Source organism: Hyposmocoma kahamanoa, unplaced genomic scaffold, assembly GCF_003589595.1.
Source record: "Hyposmocoma kahamanoa isolate Upper Pololo Valley unplaced genomic scaffold, ASM358959v1 64, whole genome shotgun sequence".
NCBI lineage: Eukaryota > Metazoa > Arthropoda > Insecta > Lepidoptera > Cosmopterigidae > Hyposmocoma > Hyposmocoma kahamanoa.
In genome coordinates this window covers 5,989,225-6,012,761 of record NW_020653852.1, presented here as the reverse complement: position 1 = coordinate 6,012,761, position 23,537 = coordinate 5,989,225, and the positions used below count along the sequence as shown (strand labels likewise).

General features: G+C 36.2%; 1 protein-coding gene across 1 annotated transcript; it reads right to left on the bottom strand.

The window, feature by feature from the left end:
• Window positions 1-9,073: 9,073 nt before the first annotated feature.
• On the bottom strand, window positions 9,074-12,523 carry LOC113230833. The gene is made up of 4 exons (XM_026464932.1): window positions 12,482-12,523; window positions 12,136-12,284; window positions 9,627-9,738; window positions 9,074-9,241 (listed from the first exon to the last, which is right to left on the bottom strand). The coding sequence occupies exons 1-4, from the start codon at window positions 12,521-12,523 to the stop codon at window positions 9,167-9,169; spliced, it is 378 nt and encodes a 125-aa protein (XP_026320717.1). The 3' UTR covers window positions 9,074-9,166.
• Window positions 12,524-23,537: the final 11,014 nt, after the last annotated feature.

Below are 23,537 nucleotides of genomic sequence, written 5' to 3'. Positions count from 1 at the left end.
ATGTATAATATACATTATTTCACACGTACCTTTTATTATCTGCCATTTTTAACAAATAGTATAAATTTAATTCGTAAATTTACTAATTTTCAAAACGCCGAACGAACAATTCACTTCCCCACTTCAGACGTGCGTGACGTTGCCGTATTTCATTTGTTCACGATCAAGCCTCTTAAATTAAAAAATAGCTAAAAGACATTTGTGAAAACGAGATAGTATATATACAAAAATTCACTTAGCATGCTATCTCATCGTTATATAAATGTGCGAAAAAAGCTCACCATATTTTTTTATTATTATTTTTTAATTCGAACCTTGTGATTCAATCGCAAAATTGTTAAGATTGTCCATTCTAATCTCCAGCGCTTGTTATTTAATGGTTTTCTGTAAAGAAACTTGTAAATACAGACAAATAAATATAGATTTGTACGAGGTCTCCATTCTTTGTTAGATATTTCGTTTTAATTTAATAATAAATCTTCTTGTAGCCAAAGTTCGATAATATAAAAAAAATATCTAATGCTGTGTTGCCATTGTAAAAAATCCATTACAGCAGAGTTTTTACCGGTTTTACAAGGGTTTTCCGATTATCTAGGATTTTGTGGTGCTATTAATCGACAGAAGATGGCGCGTGATAGAGCAATCGTGCGCAATTGAGTGCGCGTGTAAAGATGTTGGAAGGAACAGGAAAAGACGATCAGTGGCGCGCAAACGCGCACTCCAACACGTGTCTGTTATCCTTTACACCAGGGTTTCTTCAAGAAGAAGATAGGCGGGTTGCATTGACGTGCGTCTCGCTTCATCAAATTAATGAATGGACGAAGGACACGAAAATTAAAAAAGTCACGTCCACTGTACCTATTTACTCACAACACATTGTATGCCCATTTTTCTATTAATGCATGCGTTAGGTAGGCTCTCCTTGGACCCCGGCGTCCATTACACTGACCCCTTTGGGGTCCATGGACCATAGGTTAAGAAACCCTGAATTACGGACGCTCCTTACGTTGTAATAAACAGGAACAAGTGCAATCGCGCGCGAATGAACGTTATATTAAAAAAGTTCAAACAGGTAGTCACGCACGACTGCGCGTGCAGGCTTTACCGTACGCAATCCTTACGCTCCTGATCACGCGCGACAGAGTAAATGTGTAAAGGGGGCTTAAAAAGACCCGCCTACGGTACTAAATAAAAGATAGATTTAAACAAGTAGAACTTATTAATTTTAATAATCTTTGAAGTCTAATTTCAAGAATGTGTTTCATAAAGTAATTGTGACAGCGGTTTACCATTCAGCCGAAGACGAGGATTCAGACGAAGATGAATCCTTGACTTCGTCTGAGAAATCCTCGTGTTCCTTAATAACACTTTTAAGTTTTTTTTTCAAATCCACTCGATCTCTTTTGCTCATACTCAGAATACTTTTCAATATAACGTCGTTCAATAACTTTTGGGTCTCAGTGTTAATGTTTCGTTTATCACCGCGTATATAATTTTCCATGTCATATAAGTAATCGTTAAATTGTATCTGCTGTTGTAAGGTAAACGCTGCATTTATAGCCTTTAAAAATGCAATAAGTTTATCTGATTTGTTCTCCAATGCATTTTGATATTCAGTCAACTCTGACGCAATCTCATCCTGATACATACGAGAAAGTTCTTTAAATTTATCGGCTAACTCCGACGTATATAGTTTATCCATAGACTTCAAATGGTTTCGGAAAATTGTACATATTTTCCTCACTGGTTTTTCTCTACCACCGGAGAGTAGAAAGAGGAACTTTTTGAGAAACGAATCGAATATTCCTTCGTATTTGGCTCCATCTTGCTTTAATTTAATTGGTCGTACCGCCGAACCTACGTACGATAAATTGAGAAAAACTAAACTTATAGCAAACGCCGGCATTGCCCACTGCATATCAGATCACGTGTGCCTGCATGACTAATAGAAACATAAAGAAACACAATTTCGTGGTTTGTTGGCGATCACTTAAAACATCACCCTGTAATTGCATTCCACACCAATATGGTTAATAATTATAGCAATGTTTTGTTTTGAATTTCATCTGTGTACATGAACAAGGTCATTTTTTACTGTTTTTAACGGACTTCAAAAAGGGAGGTATTTCTAAATTCGATTGTTATTTTTTTGTGTATGTTATTACGATTAACTTGGGCATTTGTGAACCGATTTCGAAGATTCTTGTTTGATTAGGAAGGGGGTACTTCAGAAGTGGTCCTATTGAAAATTGAAGGAAATATTCCGCCTCTAACGGTGGGAAATTGGGTGATGAATCCGATTTTATTGGATTTCACGCACTTTCCGTTAACCGATTTCAATAATAGATGTAATTCCACAAATTTTCAAGGTCGGTTATTTAAAAAAAATTCAAATTGTTATTCATCTAAAATATCCCATGCCGGAATATTTTGTTTGGTTTCTGTGTTTTTTTAGTACTCGGACTAATTGATTGTCAAACGCATTCATCTCTGAATAAAATATATTAACATAATTGTACATTTTTATAATAACATTATAATTTATTTAACAATTATACAAATATATTTTTATCATTACTTATAATAATATTATTAATATTATAATACAGTTAGCCGTGCCAATAGCACCTGTAAAGGGCCCAAAATGTTGGTTTGTTTAAAAAAATGGCCAAAAAAATTGTTCAATCACTAAAATATATTTATTGACCTTATTTTCAACTATTTACGACTTACGATGCCTACTTGGTAACGTGTTGAGAATACAATTAATGAATATCTACCAGATACCTTTGAGTACTTGGCTACTTACAAACGCAGTAAATTTGGAGTACATCAAAGCAAAAATGAAATTTCAATTTAATTACTTCAATATTTAATAATTATAACAAACTAGTGGAGTAATTTCACAAAAAATAATTGAATACCCATTCAATACAAATTTAATTACAGATAATAGCGACATCTCTCGCCAGGGCTCGTAGCTTTAAGTTACCTAACTGGATGACGAAATACTTTCATAGATTTCTCATAGATGGCGCTACGGGTAAAAAGTCGTTGAAAACTAAATACAAAGACCCGATAACAAAGCACATGGAAAAAATCGTAAGGTTCGCTAATTCGTTACGTGGTTTAGTTGACATAGCGTCTGACACGGTTTGCTAGAAGATGTCGGTTCGAATCCGGCCGGATCGAAGGAACTTTTTCTAAGTGTTCGATCTTTGTATTAATTATAATAAGCCAGTGGAGTAATTTTGCAAAAAGTAATTGAATATCCACTCAATACAAATTTAATTACTTAAATTATTAACTTTTCATTAAACCAATTGTAATTTTTACTTATTTATTTATTTATTTATTAAGGTTCATCAACAATTGTTACAACAAATACATTATGAGTGGTTTCTATTCTAGGGTTATACTAATTGCACAATTTTTAACAGATGAACACCACGTGCAAGTAAATTAGTGAATTCAAAAAAGTAGTCTGCGAAGGGCTACACTCGTATCTATGTATTTACTTAAATAGTAAACAATATTATTAACAGAAAAAAAAAAGTTTTGAAAGTTTAAAGAAAATTAGGTCACGATGATGTAATCGATCGACGGAATTTAACTAAAAAGTCGTGAAATATATCTAAATTATTGATATTAACGATAAAATGGTTATACAAGCTGCATAGACGAGGAACTGGCGAGTTGCGACCCACTACTGTCCTGCGTAATATAAAAGACATACTAAAAAATTATAATAATGATATATAATATGTGAGTGTTAATTAGGATATGTTACATTTTTTCGGTAGATCACATGGTATAATGACAATGACATTAGTTCCGCGAAAATCAATAGTTTAGAAAATAAATTACTTTTTTGTACTTTTCTGAAAATTTTTTACTCTAGTCAGCAAAGCTACTCTACGCATGCTATGCTAAGAGACATTTTTGTGTTTGCTCTTAGATTTAGACCTCTTGGTGATTTTTTATTTGGCGACGAATAACATGTTCAATGCTCTTAAAATCCCTTACTCAAAACAGTGACTGTATTATCAAAATTTGATATGTTAATTAAGTATTATTTGAATAAATTTACCTTAATCTCCCAAAACAAAACATTACTTCAACGGCATAAAAACAGTTTTGTAAGGGTTGAGACTTAGGAACAAAATCAAACCGCATAAATATTTATTAAAAAAGTAAACAATAAATTCTCAAAGTGCCAGTCTCAGTTTGCATTTTGCATTTGCATACTAAAAGACATCGGCGTTTAAAGGTTTTTTTTTTAGTACCAAGTGACGGGATGAACAAGTCGCGCGTCTGGTGGTAAACGACGCGCTTGCCCATAACAGTTACAGTGCCACTCAGAGCTTTAAATCGCAAAGATCTTATGGGCACAGTCACGCCCGTCACCCTGAGACCCGAGACATAAGTTGACAAGTTCCATGTACTTGAATTTCACCAACACCCTTACCCTTCTAAACCGGAACGCAGTAATGCTCACACTACTGCTTGGCGACAAAAATAGGTAAGGTGGCAGTACTTAGCTGAACGAACTCTTTCACTTTTAGAGCTCACCTCTACTGCTGATATTATTGCCGTTTGGATTTTTGGCATAACTCTTGTTCCGACGTACTGTCTCAGGTGATCCTGTGATTGTAGAGGAAAAGGATTACAACCGATCCACCTCTCCCAATATGGTGCCTTAAGGTATAATCGATACCCTAAGTCTTAGGGCCTAAGATATGTGACAGCCTATCGTCAGATAGTTTGGTTCTGAATAGATAAGCGTGAAGAAAAGTGTTTAACAAGCTTAACCTTTAAAATTAAAATTAATTGATATAACTTACTTAATGACGTTATGGTAATCGCTACTGAACTGAAAAAATTCATTATAGTTTTGTACACAGAATTATAATGAGTTTTAAAAAACATCGTCGTACTTTTGCTAATTAAAATAGGAAATATAACGCTACTCAAACGCTCTACTGCCTCTTGATTGGTTAAAATATAAGAGGTACTTGGCCAATCACGGACACTTCTATTATCATTTCTTTGTTTTTTTTTGTTTTGTAGCTTTCTTTTGTGTTTGAGGCTGTTGTCGTGGATTGTTAAAAACAATTTTTAATATTGATTATGTTCATTATTTTAATTGACTCGTAGAAAAAGTATTGTATACAATCATCACATAATTAGATCTTAATATTTTGTACCTATTACACGGTATAGTTATACCTAGTATAGACACGATACTCGACTTTAAGAACCCCCACTGTGCAATGATTGCAAAAATACTATTCTATCGATTTCGTAAAATGGCTATCAAAACCAAAAGGTCGACTAGAGGGTGAGGTATCTTAGGGCATGGACTTTATTTCTCATTCTTAATGCAAGATGACATGTAGCTCTGTCATGCTTCAACCACTTGTGAAGGTTTGGCAACTTATTTTGTGTAGAAAGTTTAAGGCGCGTCGGCAGTTCAACGGGGCCAACGAACTCCTTGTTAATAATGTCACTCCACAAATTGATGCTGTAGCGTTCTAAGCATGATTTTCTCACAAAATATGGATTAGGTATGATATTGATAGAATAATAATAGAGACAATTGTGTGTATTGAATAATTCAAACCATTCGAAATCGGCACGCCTAATTCCCCAAAATACTAAAAAAAGTCTCAAAAGTCCTTTTTGTCTCTTACACTAATAAATACTCAAAACTGTTGTATGCATATATATATTTATATATACAGCAAGTTTGAATTTAATTAAAGGTTTGTTTAAAAAAAATTTAATTTAGTTTAAATAACGATTGTGGTAGCAATTATCAATTTTGGTTTTTAGTGACATGTGTACATGATGTTAACTTCGACTCGTCTACATGATGTTATGATAACATGTTCAACGTTAACATCATGTAGACAACATGACGTTAACTTCGAAACACATTACAATAATTACACCATTATATTTTTTGTAGTTAATGACTACATCTTAAGATAGTTTGTATATATCTACCTTTACAAGTAGCATTAGAGCTCCTTCTGAAAGAGTTCGTTCAGGGAAGCTGCCACCTTTCTCACCTATTTGTACCCCTAAGCAGTAATGTGAGCATTACTGCATTTCGGTTTTGAAAGGTAATGGTGCTGGTGAAATTATAGGTACATGGAATTTTTTATCTAAAGGGCGACGGGCGCAGTGATAATGCCCCTCAGATCTTCGCAATTTAAAACTCTGCACTGTTATGGACATTCACGTCGCTTACCAGCCGATACACGACTTCTTTGATCCGTCACTTGGCATCATAAAAAAATATTGTTACAACAATATTCTTTTTTTAAGTTGCCGCCGTCTATGGCGGTAACTTTTACACAATCGATCAATTACTTAGTTTGTGAACAAATAAAAAAAAAACCAAAAGTTGTAAAACACTGGCGAAATCTAACAACAAACACAAACATGACTCATTGCATGTACTTAGATAGGGAAGCCACACTGATTCTATACCCAATTTTAATAAATTTAGTGGCATAGTTTTTAAACTAGAGTGCTTCTGGTGACTAAAGTAGAAAATTTTTAAAAAAGTACAAAAAAGCCATGACTATTTTTTTTTAGAACTAATTTTTTTTTTATAATATCAAGTGACGGTACGAACAAGTCGTGCGCCTGATGGTAAGCTACACGCCTGTCCATAACAGTTGCAGTGCCACTCAGAGCTTTAAATCGTAAAGATTTGAGGGGCACTGCCACTGCGCCCGTCACCCTGAGACATAAGTTGACAAGTCCCGTGTGCCTAAAATTTCACCAGCATCCTTACCCTTCAAAACCGGAACACAGTAATGCGGACATTACTGCTTGGCGGCAGAAATAGGTAAGGTGGCAGTACCACCCTGGACGAACTCTTTCACAAGGAGCTCTACTGCTACTCTACTCTATTCTAAATGGGTAATTACGAAAAGATTTAAATAAAAAAATATTTGTACTACTTTTTTGTTAATGGGCCACACAGCATTATAGATATATACTGTTTGTAAAGTACCTCCTATATTCATGTGTCGACACCGCTAAATTCTTCCAGAGCCAGTTTCATTCTTGCAAGAATGTATTTCTTTCGTCGCGGGTCTAAAAGTTTGACGCTGTCGTATATCAGATTTAGCTCTGCTCTTATTTCCATGTTAATATCTATGAGAGCGTCCTCTTCGAAATATTGTCTCAACCTCTAAATCAATGCATTAAGATTTCGCTCTTTGTCGACAATACATAATAACGACTCTAAAAATCCAAAAATGGAGCTCTGTAAATCTGTAAGTATTTTCTCCGTTGCTCGTATGTCATTGATTTCAAGTAAAGGAACCACTTGGACAATAACTTCGTGTATTGGTTATGTATAAGATCCAATATTCTATAGACATATCACGGAGAGTGTGCGAGAGATTGTACGATTTAATTCCGCCTTCACCTTTTCATCATCAGGGCGACTAGACGTAGGCTTGGGTTCCACCCCTATGTTGTGGGTATTTCAAAGATTCCGACGAAACGTTACGCTTTCACATTTATATGGCGAACGTCTATGGAGTGGAATTCCTTGCTTGCAGACATAATTCCCTGAACGCTATAATCAAGGCGAGAGTGAATAGGCATAATTTAGGTTTGCATGCTCCATGGTCGACCTTATCGTCACTTTCCATGAGGCGAATTGAAGGTCAAATGCGCACTTATTATATCATAAAAAAATAGTAATTAAACTATTTAAGTACGTGGGCCATAATGAGTAATTGATCATTAATTAGGGTGTAATGAAAATCAGGGTCACAGTCTTTACTCAGCTGTGACATTAGCCGAGTAGATCCACGCCACAGCCGCACACATGACATTTATTCAAATTGAGTTGACTATTTAAAATTGGATTATGTTTGCTTCGTTGTTGTTTAGTTTGTAATTTTATTTTTTGTTTTAATTTTGCTTTGTCTTTTTTTATTAATTATATTATATTGTATTCTAATTTAATAAATCATTTCCCAAAATTGTTTAATACTCTGTGATATTAATGATTGTGTTCTAAAGTTACAAAATGCTTTTGTAAGCTTATATTTATTCTTACTAAAACTACGAATTTCCACACAATGTAATGCATATTTGATCACAAACAATAAACTTTACAGTCATCCTTGTATTGAAAAATCATAAATCAATTTCACGCATATGATTCGCAAAAATTCACTTGATTTTTCAGTTGATTAACAGCTATTAAAATTTAATAACGCCCTTCTTTTTTAAACCATGGTGCTCAATTAACAACAAGTCGAATTTTAACATAATGTTGTCCAATACACTTTTCTTCTGACGATTCAATCTTCTTTGGATTATTCTTTTGAACACATAAATGGTTTTTTTTTCGATATTCCTGAGCCTTCTCGCGCCAAATCTTTTCAAATCGTAGATGTAATTATCAAAGCGATTGTCATCAATCACTGAAAATATGGGATTGATCGTATCAAAAAACATGTTCTTAAAATGACGCCACTCTGTTATATAGTTGCAGAACGTCTGTACAATAGCGTCTATGAACTTTTTTTTAAAATCAATAATTGATCTGATTCGTTTTCTAAATTTACGAACCCATCTCTTCATAATGAAGCCGCAGCCTATTCCTTTTAGGCTTTTAGCAAGCACCGTTAAAAAAGTTCTAATTTTACGAATTGAAAGCCGGCTAATAGTCACGTTGCATAAATTTTTTATAAAGCCGTAGAAAGGGCCGTTTGGTTCAGGCTTCTTTACTGTAGGCGGGGGATTGGTAGCGAATAGCCAGGCCTCCATTTGTTTATTGATCCTTTCTTTTTCTGTGGCATTTGGTTTATACAAAGGTACTCCTGCGTAGTCTTCCTCTGTAGTACTACGCCTTTTGCTTTTGGATGTAGTTGTGGTTATGTCAATGTCCAATCCCTCTACTCCTTTATATTCTTCGTCTTCCGACGTTTCAACGTCATAGCTCGTGTCATCGTCGCTGGTATCGGATTCGCTACTACTGGTATACAGCAAGCCACTCAACAAAACTAATCTAATCGTTATGCACATTGCAATACCGATTCCGCTAAAGTTACGGTTAATCAAACGTACGCGACATAGTAAGTAATAAAACTGCTTTCTTTATAGATTATTTTCTATTTATCTTTAATTAATGAATTATTTCAATGTTGGTTTTTTCTCGTTGATTTCTGTCTCCAGACCACGATCGCGCACATTTCAGGATCTGTGAAGGAAAGATGAGATTGGTAAATGTCGATAGAGAGTACGGGGCTACTCTATTTACAGAGTATTTAGTAGCAGTAGAGCGCCTTGTGAAAGAGTTCGTCCAGGTAACTAATGCCTCCTTACCTGTTTCTGCAGCCAAGTGGTAATGTGAGCATTACTGCGGCTCGGTTTTGCAGGGTGCTAGTGTAATTACAGGCACACGAGACTTGTCCACTTATGTTTCAGGGTGACGGGCTCAGTGGCAGTGGCTCTCAAATCTTTGCGATTTAAAGTTCTGAGTGGCACTCCAACTGCTGTGGACAGGCGTGATGCTTACTACAAGCCACGCACGACCTGTTCGTCTCGTCATTCGGTACCATAATAAAAAAAAGTACGAGACGTACCTGCCACACGATAATGGTGATTAACGCAGAAAGCAGTGAATTTGTTGTTGCAATGAAGATGCATCCGAATAGCATGGCGTCAAACGTTCCGAGAGACCACTCTTCACCCCACCTGTAAAAGCGTTTAGTTTTTAACAGGAAAGGTTTTTGTACAATCTGCAAATTTGATTTGAAATACTTGTCATTTTTTTCAACTCCGCCAGTTTGACCCACAAAAACATTCCCTGCTTGACGGTATTTAGATACATACTACAGCGCCTGTTTTCTAAGATAAGCAGAGACCGTAAACCTCCACTTGCAACGCTCCTGACCTTCTCCTGACAGATTTAAAATGCCTTCTTCAGTCGCATCAGCATACACGCCCCTTTATTTTTTGTCCTTATAACCTGGCCTTTATAAGGCATCCCCTGTAGGTATATTTATTTTTATAAGGTTCAATTACTTACTCCACTGAAACTACAATTACGAATACGTTTTGATAATAAATATTGATACAATGTATAAAATAAAAATCATTTATTTCAGGCGACAAACATCCATACAAATTATATTAAGTTAATGAAATTATAATTATTAACACAAAGTTCGAACACTCAGAAAAAATTCCTTCGGTCCGACGTCTTCTAGCTTACCGTGCCAGACACTATACCAACTAAGCAACAAAACGAACCAGCGGACCTCACGAATTTTTGTATGTGCTTGCGTCGTGTCTTTGTATTTGGTTTTTTCAAGGACTTTTTAGTCGTAGCGGCGTCTATGGAAGATTTATCACCCAGTTAGTACCTTTACAGTTACCAGTCCTGGCGAGAGATGTCGGCGGATCGAAGGAATTTTTTCTGAGCGTTCGATCTTTGTATTAATAATTATAACAAACTAGTAGAGTAATTTCACAAAAAAAAATTTGCGATTCTTTTAGAATTTATATTATTTAATTTGTTTTTTCATAGATAGATGGTCACGGGGCCGATTGAATAAATGTAACGGGCCCGAAAAGTTGGTTTGTTTGAAAAATCAAATATACGAGGTTCAGATCAGAAAATTTTTTTCATTTCCAATGTGTAATAATCGCGAACTCGATACTTACTCTCTTCTCAGACTTTGACACACTTGAGCGTGGCTTAAGGGAGTCTACACACTCATCGACACTGAATTGCGTTAAGCCGGTCAGAAAATATTTTATATCTACTGATGACGTTATGCCTCTGGCACCGGCCGGCGGTCCGAACAGAAGCGAAACGCGACGCGTCTTTTCGCTCTTATTACATGTTTTCGTTAATGGTTAGAATAGAATAGAATACGTTTATTTACCAGAACACAGTAGTTAGTTTTAAGTAAAATTAGGTACACTGTATTCAACCTGCAAGCAGATGTGCAAATATTAACGGGATTTAATGTTTAGTCTCTATAGTTTCTAATTAATGTACTGAATTTGTAAATTCTAAGTATTTTTTATTACTATAGAAGCAATGAGTCAAAAGCCATTCTGTCAATTGTAATTTAAAAGTATGTCCTAGTAACAATTAAATTTCGTTTGGTAATTTATTGTAAATAATTAATTATACACGTGTTGATGCAGTTATTCTTATAAATTACTTTATGGCAACGAAGTTGGTATAAAACATTCATAATTTTTGCTCTAGTTTACCTTTGAATGACTTCACCGCGTGTTTTAAAATATTGCGGATGAGAGTTAGTGTAAAGCAGGAGGCAAACGAGCAGACGAGCCAATTGATGGGAGGTGGTCATCGTCGCCGATGAACATATACAACATCAGATGAGCTGCCTATGCGTTGCTAGCCTTTGAGAGCCCTGTTGACACACTTTTTGAAGAACCCAATGTCATAGCGCAAAAGAAATACTTCAGGAGGAAAATTATTCCACATTTTGCAGGTTCGAGGAAGGAACGATCGTAATGCCCACGTGATCTTGCAATGGCAGCCATCTATGACGTGGTGATGGGTTCTACTCCTTTGGCGGAAGGTGCGATGGTAGAAATGAGATTGTGGCACCAGTTCAAAAAGTTCCTCTGAGTACTCCCCATTGTAGAGACGGTAGAACCAATGTCTCTCCGTAGACTAAGAGACTCCAAACCATGGACATAAAGCTTTTTTTAGCAGTAGAGCTTTTTGTGAAAGAGTTTGTCCAGGGAAGAACTGCCACCTTACCTATTTCTCCGCCAAGCAATAATGTGAAGATTAGGTACTGCGTTCCGGTTTATAAGGGTGTTGGTGAAATTGCATACGGGACTTGCCAACTTATGTTTCACGGTGATGGGTGCAGTGGCAGTGCCCATACGATATTTGCTTTTTAAAGGTCTAAATGGCACTGCAACTGTTATGGATAGGCCCATCAGGCGCACGACTTGTTCGTCCCGTCACTTACCCCGACAGTATTAAAAAAAGCTTTTTGTGATCGGCTTAATGCAACTCAGTGTCAATAAGTGTGGTGACTCCCTAATAGGTGCTGTCCTTAGGTCAATGGTGTTGTCAGAGGATCTTAAAATACTTACCAAGTGACTGAAAAACAGGTAGGTGCATTCATATCAGGATCATAGAGCAGAGCGCTGGTGTTGCCAGCCTCTCTAGCAAGCAGCTCGACATCAAACAGTCTCTCTAGCACTGTGCGCTCACTGGCCACCCAGCTTAGACCATCTAGAGCCTTAAGAAAAAGAAATCTGTGATTTAAGAAAAACAGTAAACAAAAGTAATAATTGTTAATACAAAGAATCAACACATAAAAATCCTTCGATCTGACAAGACTCGAAACTGTATGCCAAACTAGGGCCACCACTCTACCAAGTGAGGTAACAGATCGTGGTCGATCTGACAGGACAAGTAGAGCGGTGACCCTAGTACGGTATCAGATAGAGATCGAAAGAATATATCTATGGGAGTCATAGTAATAGTAACTGTTTTTATTGAATCTAGAGATTCAATAAAAAACAATATTACAAAAGTAATATTTAATATTTTCAATATTATAAAGCTATGAGGTTTCGTCCATGGAATGAAACTCAATATTTAGTAGCAGTAGAGGTCCTTAATATAAAAAGAGTTCGTCCAAGAAATACTGCCACCTTACCTATTTCTGCCGCCAAGCAGTAACGTGAGCATTACTGTGTTCCGGTTTTGAAGAGTAAAGGTGCTGGTAAAATTACAGGCATATGGTACTTATCAACTTATGTCTCAGGGTCACGGGCGCAGTGGCAGTACACCTCAAACCTTTCTGATTTAAAGCTTTAAAGTGCAACTGTTATGGACACGCGTGTCGCTTATTACTAGGTACACGACTTGTTCGTCCCGTCACTAGGTATGATAAAAAAAACTCACTCTTTCGAAGAAAGCCGCCAAGAATCGCGATAAAAGGGCGTGTCTCGATTCCACTTCTCCTAAACCACCAAGAGTCGGTGACGACAGTTGTTTATACACAGTTCTGTGAAATCGGAAACAGTAAGGGAATAGTTAAGTAATTAATAAAAAAGATGCTTTAACAACGCAGATACAAATGTTGATTTAAATAAATGAACCGTGACCATGGGACCTGTAAAGGGCCCGAAACGTCGGTTTGTTTGAAAAAACGCAATTTAAATCCTGAAAAATAGTTACATTTCCTAAATGAATGAAATTGTGTTCCCATTGCGGAGTGCTTAGAATGCCGGCAGCTGTTTGTCCTCTATATACAAACCTGAGTTGTGGAGCGCATACCAATCTGCAAGCTTCTAGATTTCCAGCTAAGGACCTCGCATCAACGTCGCTATTCCTAAAACAACATTTTGAATAATTACATTTTTACAATACCCTACGTTTATGTATATGTGTGGGTACGTAATATGAAAAACTAAATGTAATATAAAGTTGGATTTTCAAATAGACGACTCTTGGTCACCAATTGTCCTGACGTTAAGTGACTATATGGCTGATGCAGTTACGCGTTTGTTTGATAAATCATAATAATAATACATTTATTTCAGAAAATTTCACATATCTATATGTGTCAGTAACAATGGTCTTAGGAGTTATGTTAGTAACTTTAGAACAGAAGGAAAGAAAAAGAATAATTGTTTATTCATTTTATACATTATATGATTCAGCACATAATACAATACAATTAGGCAACACTTCGCACATGAAATCAGATACCGTCGTAACTCTAAGTAGTGGAATTGGGAAAACAAGCACATAGAACATTCGTAAGGTTCGCTGGTTAGTTCCGTGGCTTAGTTAGCATAGCGTCTAGCACGGTTTGCTAGAAGACGCTGCGCTGGTTTGGAATATCTCTATATCGAAGAAAGTTTTTCTAAGTGTTCGATCTTTGTATTAATAATTATAATAAGGATGGACTGTTACGAAAGCAAATGTACAGACCATAAGGGTAGGTTAAGTGAGGTGGGGTGCTTGAAAGTGGCCTCCCCGCAACGACGTAATATCTGGCGTACCCTGGGCAACAATCGACGAGTTCGTTACGCCGATTGACAAATGTTTTCACGACAATGGCACTATATTGTGTACCACCGATACAATTAGAAGGGTCGGCATCATAATGAGTATATCTTCAAAATAACCTGATCAGCATAAAGTTTCCTGCGCACCATAAAGGCTACGAGTGACCATCCAACTGCCACTAGGTATGCATTGTGGAAACGGAAAAATCCCCTACCACCTGGTTTCATCGTACCTCAAAAGCAACTACCACCAGGTTGCGACCTGCGGTAGCCCGTGTGGAAGTTCTAAAATCGCCTTCGCACTCAGGTAGGACGCTGCAGAGACTCGATGTGTAAATGGGGTTTCAAGGATACTAGTCAACCCCAATGTGACTGCGGTGCTTCAACACAGTCCATGCAGAACTTATTGTTGTGCCTCCTCCTACTACCTGTACGAGGGAATATCTCTACGCGGCCACGGCAGCGCAGTCAAAGTAGCAACGCTCTAAAATAAAAGAAGTATCGACACGATAAGAAGAAAGCTGCAGAAAGGCTATAACTTACAATGACATGGTAGCAAAACGACTAGATATCAAAATGACCATATCGTTAAATGTAGCAAATTAGGTGAAAAAAATTAGTTAAAAACAAAAAAGGTAGCAAAATAACTAGATTCTGTTATTGTTTTTTCAAAGTGTACTTTGTACTTAAACTGTAGTTTGGTTTAGTATCATCATACTGTTATGTATGAATGTGTGGCTGCGCCCACCACCACAGTTGCATGTTTAACATTTAACAGTGGCGACGTGCTACCCGCAATCACAAAAAAAACGCGTGCAAAATGTCGAATATTAGTGCTCAATCACAATACACAGACGTGGAAAACGTACAAAGGTCGTATTGAGCAATATTTCGTTGCAAATGATTTCAATAAATCCACGAATCCCGCGAAGAAAAGAAGGGCGATCCTACTCAGCGTACTCACAGAAAGTACCTACAAGCTAGCGACGGACTTCACGGACTAAAAAATTAAACAAAATTTAGAGTAACAAGAAGAGAGGAAGGGTAAGTACTCTTAAACAATACCTTCCATGTACACAATGTGCATAATACTCCTCTTGAAACACAATCACCGACATGCCAGTTCCCGTACACACTTTGGGTAAAACTTGAGTAGGTGACCCGATAACTTTGTCCAATAGCCAGCGACCCAATAACACAGATAAGTAAGCTGACCACCACGCGATCGTTGCGATTATCCATTTATATCCCCGACTTTGCGGTAGAGAAGATTGCCAGGGCTGCATTATCTGAAACGAGCAGAAATTTACGCTCAAAAGATTCCTTGATTAACTTAAACGTGTCGATGAAAAATATAGAATCAAGTTAACCTATTAAGATAATAGGAATTTCAGTGGCAGTAGAGCTCCTTGTCAAACAGTTCGCCCAAGTAAGTACTGCCACCTTACCTATTTCTGCCTCCAAACAGTAATGTAAACATTATTGCGTTCCGGTTTCGAATGGTATGGATGCTGGTGAAGGTACAGGCACATGGGACTTGTTGTGAACGTTTCGGGTATTTTTCCGGTCACGGCTGATAGAGATGGTAAAGTTAATAACAATATAAACCGAAAAAAAGTGTCAATTCCTATTAATTTTTACCTGTAAAATTACAAGTGTTAAAGTGACAGTGTATCCAGGAGAGGCTCTTCTCTTCGTTTGAATAGAACTCCATTCTTTAGCTAACATCATTGCTCTCCAGCTGTTATACTTATCTGCTATCGTAGAGTCCACTAAAAAATGTAATTACATTATTTGTAATGAAATATCACGCTGGTTTCGACTTATTTAGTTACAACAATAAAGTGCTTTGTATATTTCACATTATACTGAATCTTTTCAATATGAAAATAAGTTAGTAGCAGTAGAGCTTCTTGTGAAAACGTTCGTCTAGGGAAGTATTTCTGCTACCAAGCAGTAGTGTGAACATTACTTGCACATGGGACTTATCAACTTATATCTCAGGGTGACGGGCTCAGCGGCAGTGCCCCTCAGATCTTTATGATATAAAACTCTAAGTGGTACTGCAACTGTTACGGCCAGGCGTGTCGCTTACCATCAGGCGCACGACTTATTCGTCACGTCACGACTGAAAATCAGCGTCTCTCTCGCCGGAGATAGACTTTTTGCTGAGTCGTCTCCTTTTCCTCTTTTGTGTCACTTTGCATTCTTATTTATAGATTATTTAATAAATAGCTATCAATTTAATGTTATGTTTATAATTTAGGGATGTAAAGTGACTTAAATGTGCGAATAAACGTTTTTCTTTCTTTCTTTCTTTCTTTCACTTCGATATTACAAAAAAACTTGAAATATACAGGAAAGGTACAATAAAAGCGTAAATACTAGAAAGTAAAACTAAGATTAAATTATATGAATAAAATTGGGTCAAGTAAATGATGCTGACAGCGTTCCCCCTTTGTATGGCCATGGTAATGCGTTGGATAAGGTAACTGCCGGCCCTTGGGTTTTCCAGACAGTCTATTAATTATTTAGATATTATATATTTATAGGCAGTTTCTCACGTCATAAGGAAGAATGGACATTAAGCCTACCGCGCTGGTCCAGTGCGTGTTGGTGGGTCTTCAATTACCACGTTTGTTTTTCAGCAGGGTGACGTTGACTTGAGGTTCACAAGATACCTATCGATTACATAGGCCTATCGATTACATAGGCCTAACGATTATGACATAACGTAAATAAATAGTCTTTGAATGAGAATAATGTACTAATTGACAACTATTATCTAAGACCTATGGCAACAAGCAGACTACAATACGGAGCCTTATATATATAATTTTGATGAGATATATATATATATATATATCTTCAAAGATGAGCATCTCGAGTAATGCACCCCTATATAGCCTTGATGACTTGAATGTTTATATATAATAAAAGACTGGCCTGACATAATAGAGAACTATGGAAGTCGAGAAGAGGGGCCTTTGTCCAGCAATGGGACAAGACACGCTTATGAAATAACAATATATAGAATAATATGGACATTTAATTTTTTTAAGATCACATTCTACACTTGAAGGCAATAAAGGAATAACCACTACGGACATCCCTCTAAAATCTGGGAAAAAAAGGTGCGAGATATGTATTGATGGTCGCAAAGTCGGCTTTTAAAAAAGCAATTTATTTCGTCGCAACAGAGTTGTTTTATCGGAAAAAGTTATTTTATAACACTAATTATCTAATTACAAATAATTGAAATAAGGTATACATAAAAGGTTAGTACATTGTGTTAAACATAAAAATCGAATAATTATTAACATAAATAGATATGGACTCTTCATAACAAAGATTGTTCGGTTTGACAACAACATGCTTAAAAAGATGACAGTCATTGACCTACTACATGAGAATATATCATTTATATTCTACGCATATTTGTATTGAACGATCTGACATGGCAAGAACATAATTGTACGATCGACACAACATGTATAATCGTCCATTTTATGAGATTTTTTTCTTAGGTAAACAACGATAATAACTAAGAAAATTGAACCTTATTCAGAAACTTTCAGAATCAAATTAAAAAGACAGAGGTCTAATTGCCCCTAAAGCATAAAAGCCCCACATTGATGGAACACTAAATCAGTACCCGTCATCTTTGGATCGTCACCAATGCCACGTAGAACCAGCCACTTTAGCTTTTGAATTATATTAGGGCAAATTGCGAAAATAACTATTTTACTTTGACTCATAATGAGGTTTACAAGTACGGTGGTCTCTTTACCGACTTCAAAAAAGAATGTTCAATTGGACTGTATTTTTTGTGTGTATGTTCCATGAATACTCCAACATATCTAAATCGATTTTTATGATTATTTTTTGCTGAAAAGGGGTACTACAGTATTGGTCCTATTAAAATTTGAGGAAAATATTCCACTTCTAAGGGTGGCAATTTAGGGGATGAATCCGGTTCATTATTTCAATAAAACTATACAAATTGATGTAATTCCCAACGTTTTAAGGTCGGTTTATGATTATGTAATAAGTTAGTTAATTTATGCACCCAGGTTCCTTATTTTTTTTTAAAGCCCCATACTAGGGATATATACACAAATAGACAACTACAAATTACATGCAAACTCACGAGAGAAATAAATGTAGGCCATACAACTATTTCAGCCACCGATGCAGTCATATTTCTACTTGTAAAAGATCTGTAACTGGCTCTCAGTTCTTATTGTCATTACATAATTTAGTTTTAAGCTGTTGTTAAGCTTTACATTAAGTTTCCTTTTATATATATAAAATAAATAAACTTACATTTCAAGGGAGGATTGTATTCAGCCCAATTCAAAAAAAAGATATCATTCTGGCACTGATTCCAATTAACCCACACTACTTTCAAGGCCTGAAAATAAAAATTGTCAACATACCAATTTGTAAAATAACACATAAAATAATTTATCTACTATGCACTTACTTTTAATGATACAGAAGAATAAACAAACGCCCTTATCATATACTCTTCCGATTTCGACAACGGCAAAGTAATTCCCAAGGTGCCAGCCTCAGCTGCTAACGCATGTAGAGCCGAAAATAGAGCTGCCTGCCACAAAAATATCCGTTAGATTTAATTATTCATACAAAGTCGAACACAAAGAAAACTTCCTTCGATCTGACAGGACTTGCGTCTGTGCCATACCAGGGCGACAATATTTGCCTCACTGTTTCCTTTGTGTTCGATCTTTGTATTAATGACAAATTAGTGGAGTAATTTTACAAATAAGAAATTAATATCATGGCAGAAAAAAAACATCATAATTTTCATTGCAATTGATGTTACAACATCCCTTAGATTTCTCGTTAATCATTTATCTTTTCCCTATATCCTACAGCTTACTCTATATGTAGTAGGTAAAGTCTTACCAATAGGTAATTAAAATATTCAGTTTATTTGTAGATTTAGCCTATTACACTAGAGGTGCAAATTTTCTATAACTTTGTATGATATGATATCATTACGTAGCACAGCACACGAGAACCGTGACCGTTTCCCAGCAATCTCGCCGCTTGTGTGATATCCGATACGTGTTCACAATAATAAACAAGATAAACATTATGGAAATCTAGAAATCAGAAAGCATTTTATATTACACCGTATTTTATTTACTTACAAAATAGATTGCATCTGCGACGCACCCTGCAAGTATGGGTATTAGAGAGAAATGCTGACCCCCTCTGCGCACAGTGCCCCGCCATTGCACCGCTGCGTATGCCGCTAGTAGAGCGCCTAGGACTCCACCCCAAATCTAAGGATACAATTGCGTTTTTTTTGGAACAAATATTTGCTCATATCTGAAATGTGTTACATAATTTACATCCGATAAACTGTACGATGACATCACTTAAGCGATGAAAGCGCAATCGAAAAGATTATTTCCCGACTCGTTAAATATTATGTGGGTAAGGTACAGATCTTAATATAAGGGTGTGTAATTATTTAATATTTTTAACCTAACGCTCATCTAATATTTCATTTGAACTTTTTTCATTTAATAATTTATATTGATGCTGGAAAGGTAAAACGTCTAATGTGCATTTGGAAAATATTCCAAGAGAAAGATTTAAAGTCATTTTTTTAAAAAAAAAAAAACATTATTCTAATTTTATTTGTTATATAGAGAACTAGAAAGTTTCAGCTTTTACATATAAGAAATAAAATTAAGCTTTTATTTTTTTTCTTCTCTCTTTGGTAATATTTTCCAAATGCACACTAAACGTTATATTTTTGCAGTGACGACATAAATTTACATTCTATCATTTCATTTTCGATGACAATCTGTAATCCTAACACCTCAGTTTACATAACTTAATATATTATTAAACTGAAATAAATAAATTTGGCCTAAAACATGTTCGGAAACGCAAACATATCTGCTTTTTCATATACTAACTTAAACCTAACATACTAAAGGAGTGTGGGGCACTTTAAGGTAAATACCTCGTAAAAATTATCTAAATTTACAATTATATAAAATTGTTCTTATATAAAAAAGCTTTCTGTAAACTGTAAATATTATAACAAACGAGATTTCAAGTGAAATTATAATAAATGAGCGTTATATCCATTGACTTACAAATAAATGGACGACGGGTCTAATACAAAAACCACGAAAAAAATGTCGCAAGTCAACCTATTCGAAATTTAAATTGTTATGTCATCGCAGTATCGCGCTGTCCGTAGAACAAATGAAGACTAAAGCGGAGTGTCGCGCTCTGTATACGATTTTAGCGCCTTACAAGTGCGGACACTTTTTAGCGCGGACCCGACGTCCATATAATTGTAAGTCAATGGTTATATCTATTAAAATTAACAAATGACAAATGAGGCGCACCCCTTAATATAAATAACAGCCCACATAAAACAAGGTCACGGCGTATTTTGAGAAAATAGAGATAATTTATCAACGTTAAATCAGCGGTTAAGGGTGCCGGATACTGTATGTAAAGGTCTCAGTGGTCTTAAAATAGTACTAGAGGAATTACTCACTACTCGCATCAGAAACAAATTTAGAAAAGACCGTTTCAGAATTTGACTCTAATGGGAGGAACGCAATTGTGAAAAAGTCATTTACGTCTCGAGGCTTAATAAATAAATATAAAAAACAAAACACACTCTAATAGCTCCGCACTAGGAAAACCCTATATCGCGGATATTTAGCAATTTAGATTGCTAAACTAGACTGGACTGCCACGCATGAGATCCCGGGTTCGATTCTCGTGCCGGGAGAAATGTTTGTACACCTTACATTTATTTCTCTCGTGAGTTTGGGTATAATCTGTGGTTTTCTATTATTTGTGTCCATGGCACCCGCGATACAGGGTTTCCTTAGTGCGAGGCCATAAATGTGTGCGCGTTAAAATAAAATCAATGGATTGAAGTCTATAAAATTTTATATAAAAATAAAGAAATATTCACCAAGACTTGGCAGTATGGTTACAAATCTTTACCTTTTTCTTTACAGAAACAGTGGAAAAAATAGGTATTTTCAAAGTATACCAAAACACGCGAAAACGCTATAATTTTAGGTAACAAATAATGTAGGTCATAGTAGCAATAGACAATCAACAAAAACTATGTCCTTCACAGTTGAACTGATATCGAAAACGTTATTTTGTGGCGCGTGTTCTGAGTAATTCTATTACTAGGTATTCTGCCCTCGGAACGAAAAAAGGCACCACTGCTGTATAAAGTACGCATAGTTGTGCCTTTTTTCATTACGAGGGCAGTATTCGTGTACTGTGGGGTGCAGGAAGTGAACCCCCATAAGTGTGGTTCTAAAACAATCATCGAGTGCCTTACGCCGATGGGTAAATCTCTTCACCACTATATATAATTAGAAGAAGATTATTATATTGAGTGTTACGTTTTAGAAGCAGTAGGGCTCCTTGCGAAAAGGGTGCCTCCAGGGTAGTACTGCCACCTTGCCTATTTCTACCGCCAACCAGTAATGTGAGCATTACTGCGTTCCGGTTTTGAGGGGTGCTAGTGAAATTACAGGCACATGGGACTTGTCAACTTATGTCTCAGGGTGTCAGGCGCAGCAGCAGTGCCCCTCAGATGTTTGCGATTTAAAGCTCTGAGTGGCATTGCAACTGTTATGGACAGGCGTGTAGCTTACCATCAGACGCACGACTTGTTCGTTGGTTGCGTCACTTGATATGATTAAAAAAAATTAACGGACACGCCTGTCCATGACAGTTGCATTAACTCAGCTTTAAATCGAGAAGATCTGAGGGGTACTGACAGGTGTCTGACATCTTCATTCAATTACGATAAACCTTGAACTTGCTTATAGACAGCAACCCTTTTCTTGGAGGAGACTTGATTTACAAGATGTATGCAGGATTATTTGTAAAATCAGGATTTTAAGCTTACTGTCAATATGTCTAAATGGTATTATAATAGGCAAAGTAGTTTTCGAGTTATTAAGAATTTTATGGAAACGGTAATTAGATCTTATTACCGTAGCCATTGGAAAAAAGAAAGAAAGAAAGAGAAAATTAAAATTATAGTTAGTTATATGTTGATAGTTGTTCTTATAAATTGTTGTTTTTATGTTTTCTTATAAATGTTTGAACTTTCTAATTACCGTATCCATGGCTACGGTAATTAGATCTAGTAGCTATAAAATATTTGTGTTTCAATAACTCGAAAACTACGTTGTTTTTTCCAATGCCATTTAGACGTATTGATAGTTTAACTTAAAGTTATTCTTATTTAAACATTATTGGATATAATAAGCGAGAAAAAACAATGGCTACGGTAATTAGGCTGAGAACACCGAATGTGAGAATGGCCGGGGGGTGATAGTCATCGGGGAAGGCGCTTGCATCTTTGAACTTACTACCTTACTATCAAATACAGATCTAAATTAGATTTTTTTAGTAGATAGTAGTATTTTACAAATAATCTTGTATATGAGTGCTGTATGATATAGCCTTAAGCTGGATTTACATTTGTCTGACGTGCCATGTCGTGACGCGTCAGAACGGCATCAGATTCGTACATTTAATATGGTCAAATTTATATTAGTGTGTCGCGGTCTGACGCATCACGACACGAGACTTCAGACAAATGTAAATCCGGATTTACACTCAGAGGTTTAGGGAAACACCCAAATGTAAACAAACCGTAATGAAATATTTTATGTGGTACCTTGGTCACTTATTGTAAAATTATAATGAACTTTTTGAAAACGGTTCTAATTTATATTACTATTTTCCGGTAATGGACAACATTTCGAAGTACCGATTTATAATAGTACTAAATATATAATTAACCGAGTTCAAAAAAGGAGGGGCTTCTCAATTCGACTGCATGTTTTTTTTATGTATGTTACGCGATAATTCGGGCATTTGTTAACCGATTTTGATGATTGCTTTTTTTTGTTGGAAAGAGGGGTATTTTTAATAAAAAATAAGTGCTCATTTGAACTCCATCTCACTTGATGGGAAGTGATGATGACATCGACGATGTAGCATGCACACCTAAATAATGCCTATTCACTCTCGCCGTGAAAAGGTCCAAGTTATAGCGTTCGGGGAAAATAAGTCCGCAGATAGGGAATTCCACTCTCTAGCTGCTCGTCATATAAACGTGGAAGCGAAACGCTTCGTACGAATGCTGGGAATATTCACAACATAGAGGTGGAGTCCCAGCCTACATCTAGTCTCCCGATGATGGAAAGGGGAAGGCGGAATCAAATTATGCAATTCCATCGCACACTCTCCGTGATATATCCTGTAGAATAGGGTACCTCGGTAGTAGTCCCGTGAAATTTGAAGAAGATATACCACCTCTAGGGGATGCATCCGGATTTACGCAGTTTCCGATAACCGATTTCAATAAAACTTGGCAAACAGATGTAATACTAGAACTTTCATGTCCACTTGCACTAAAC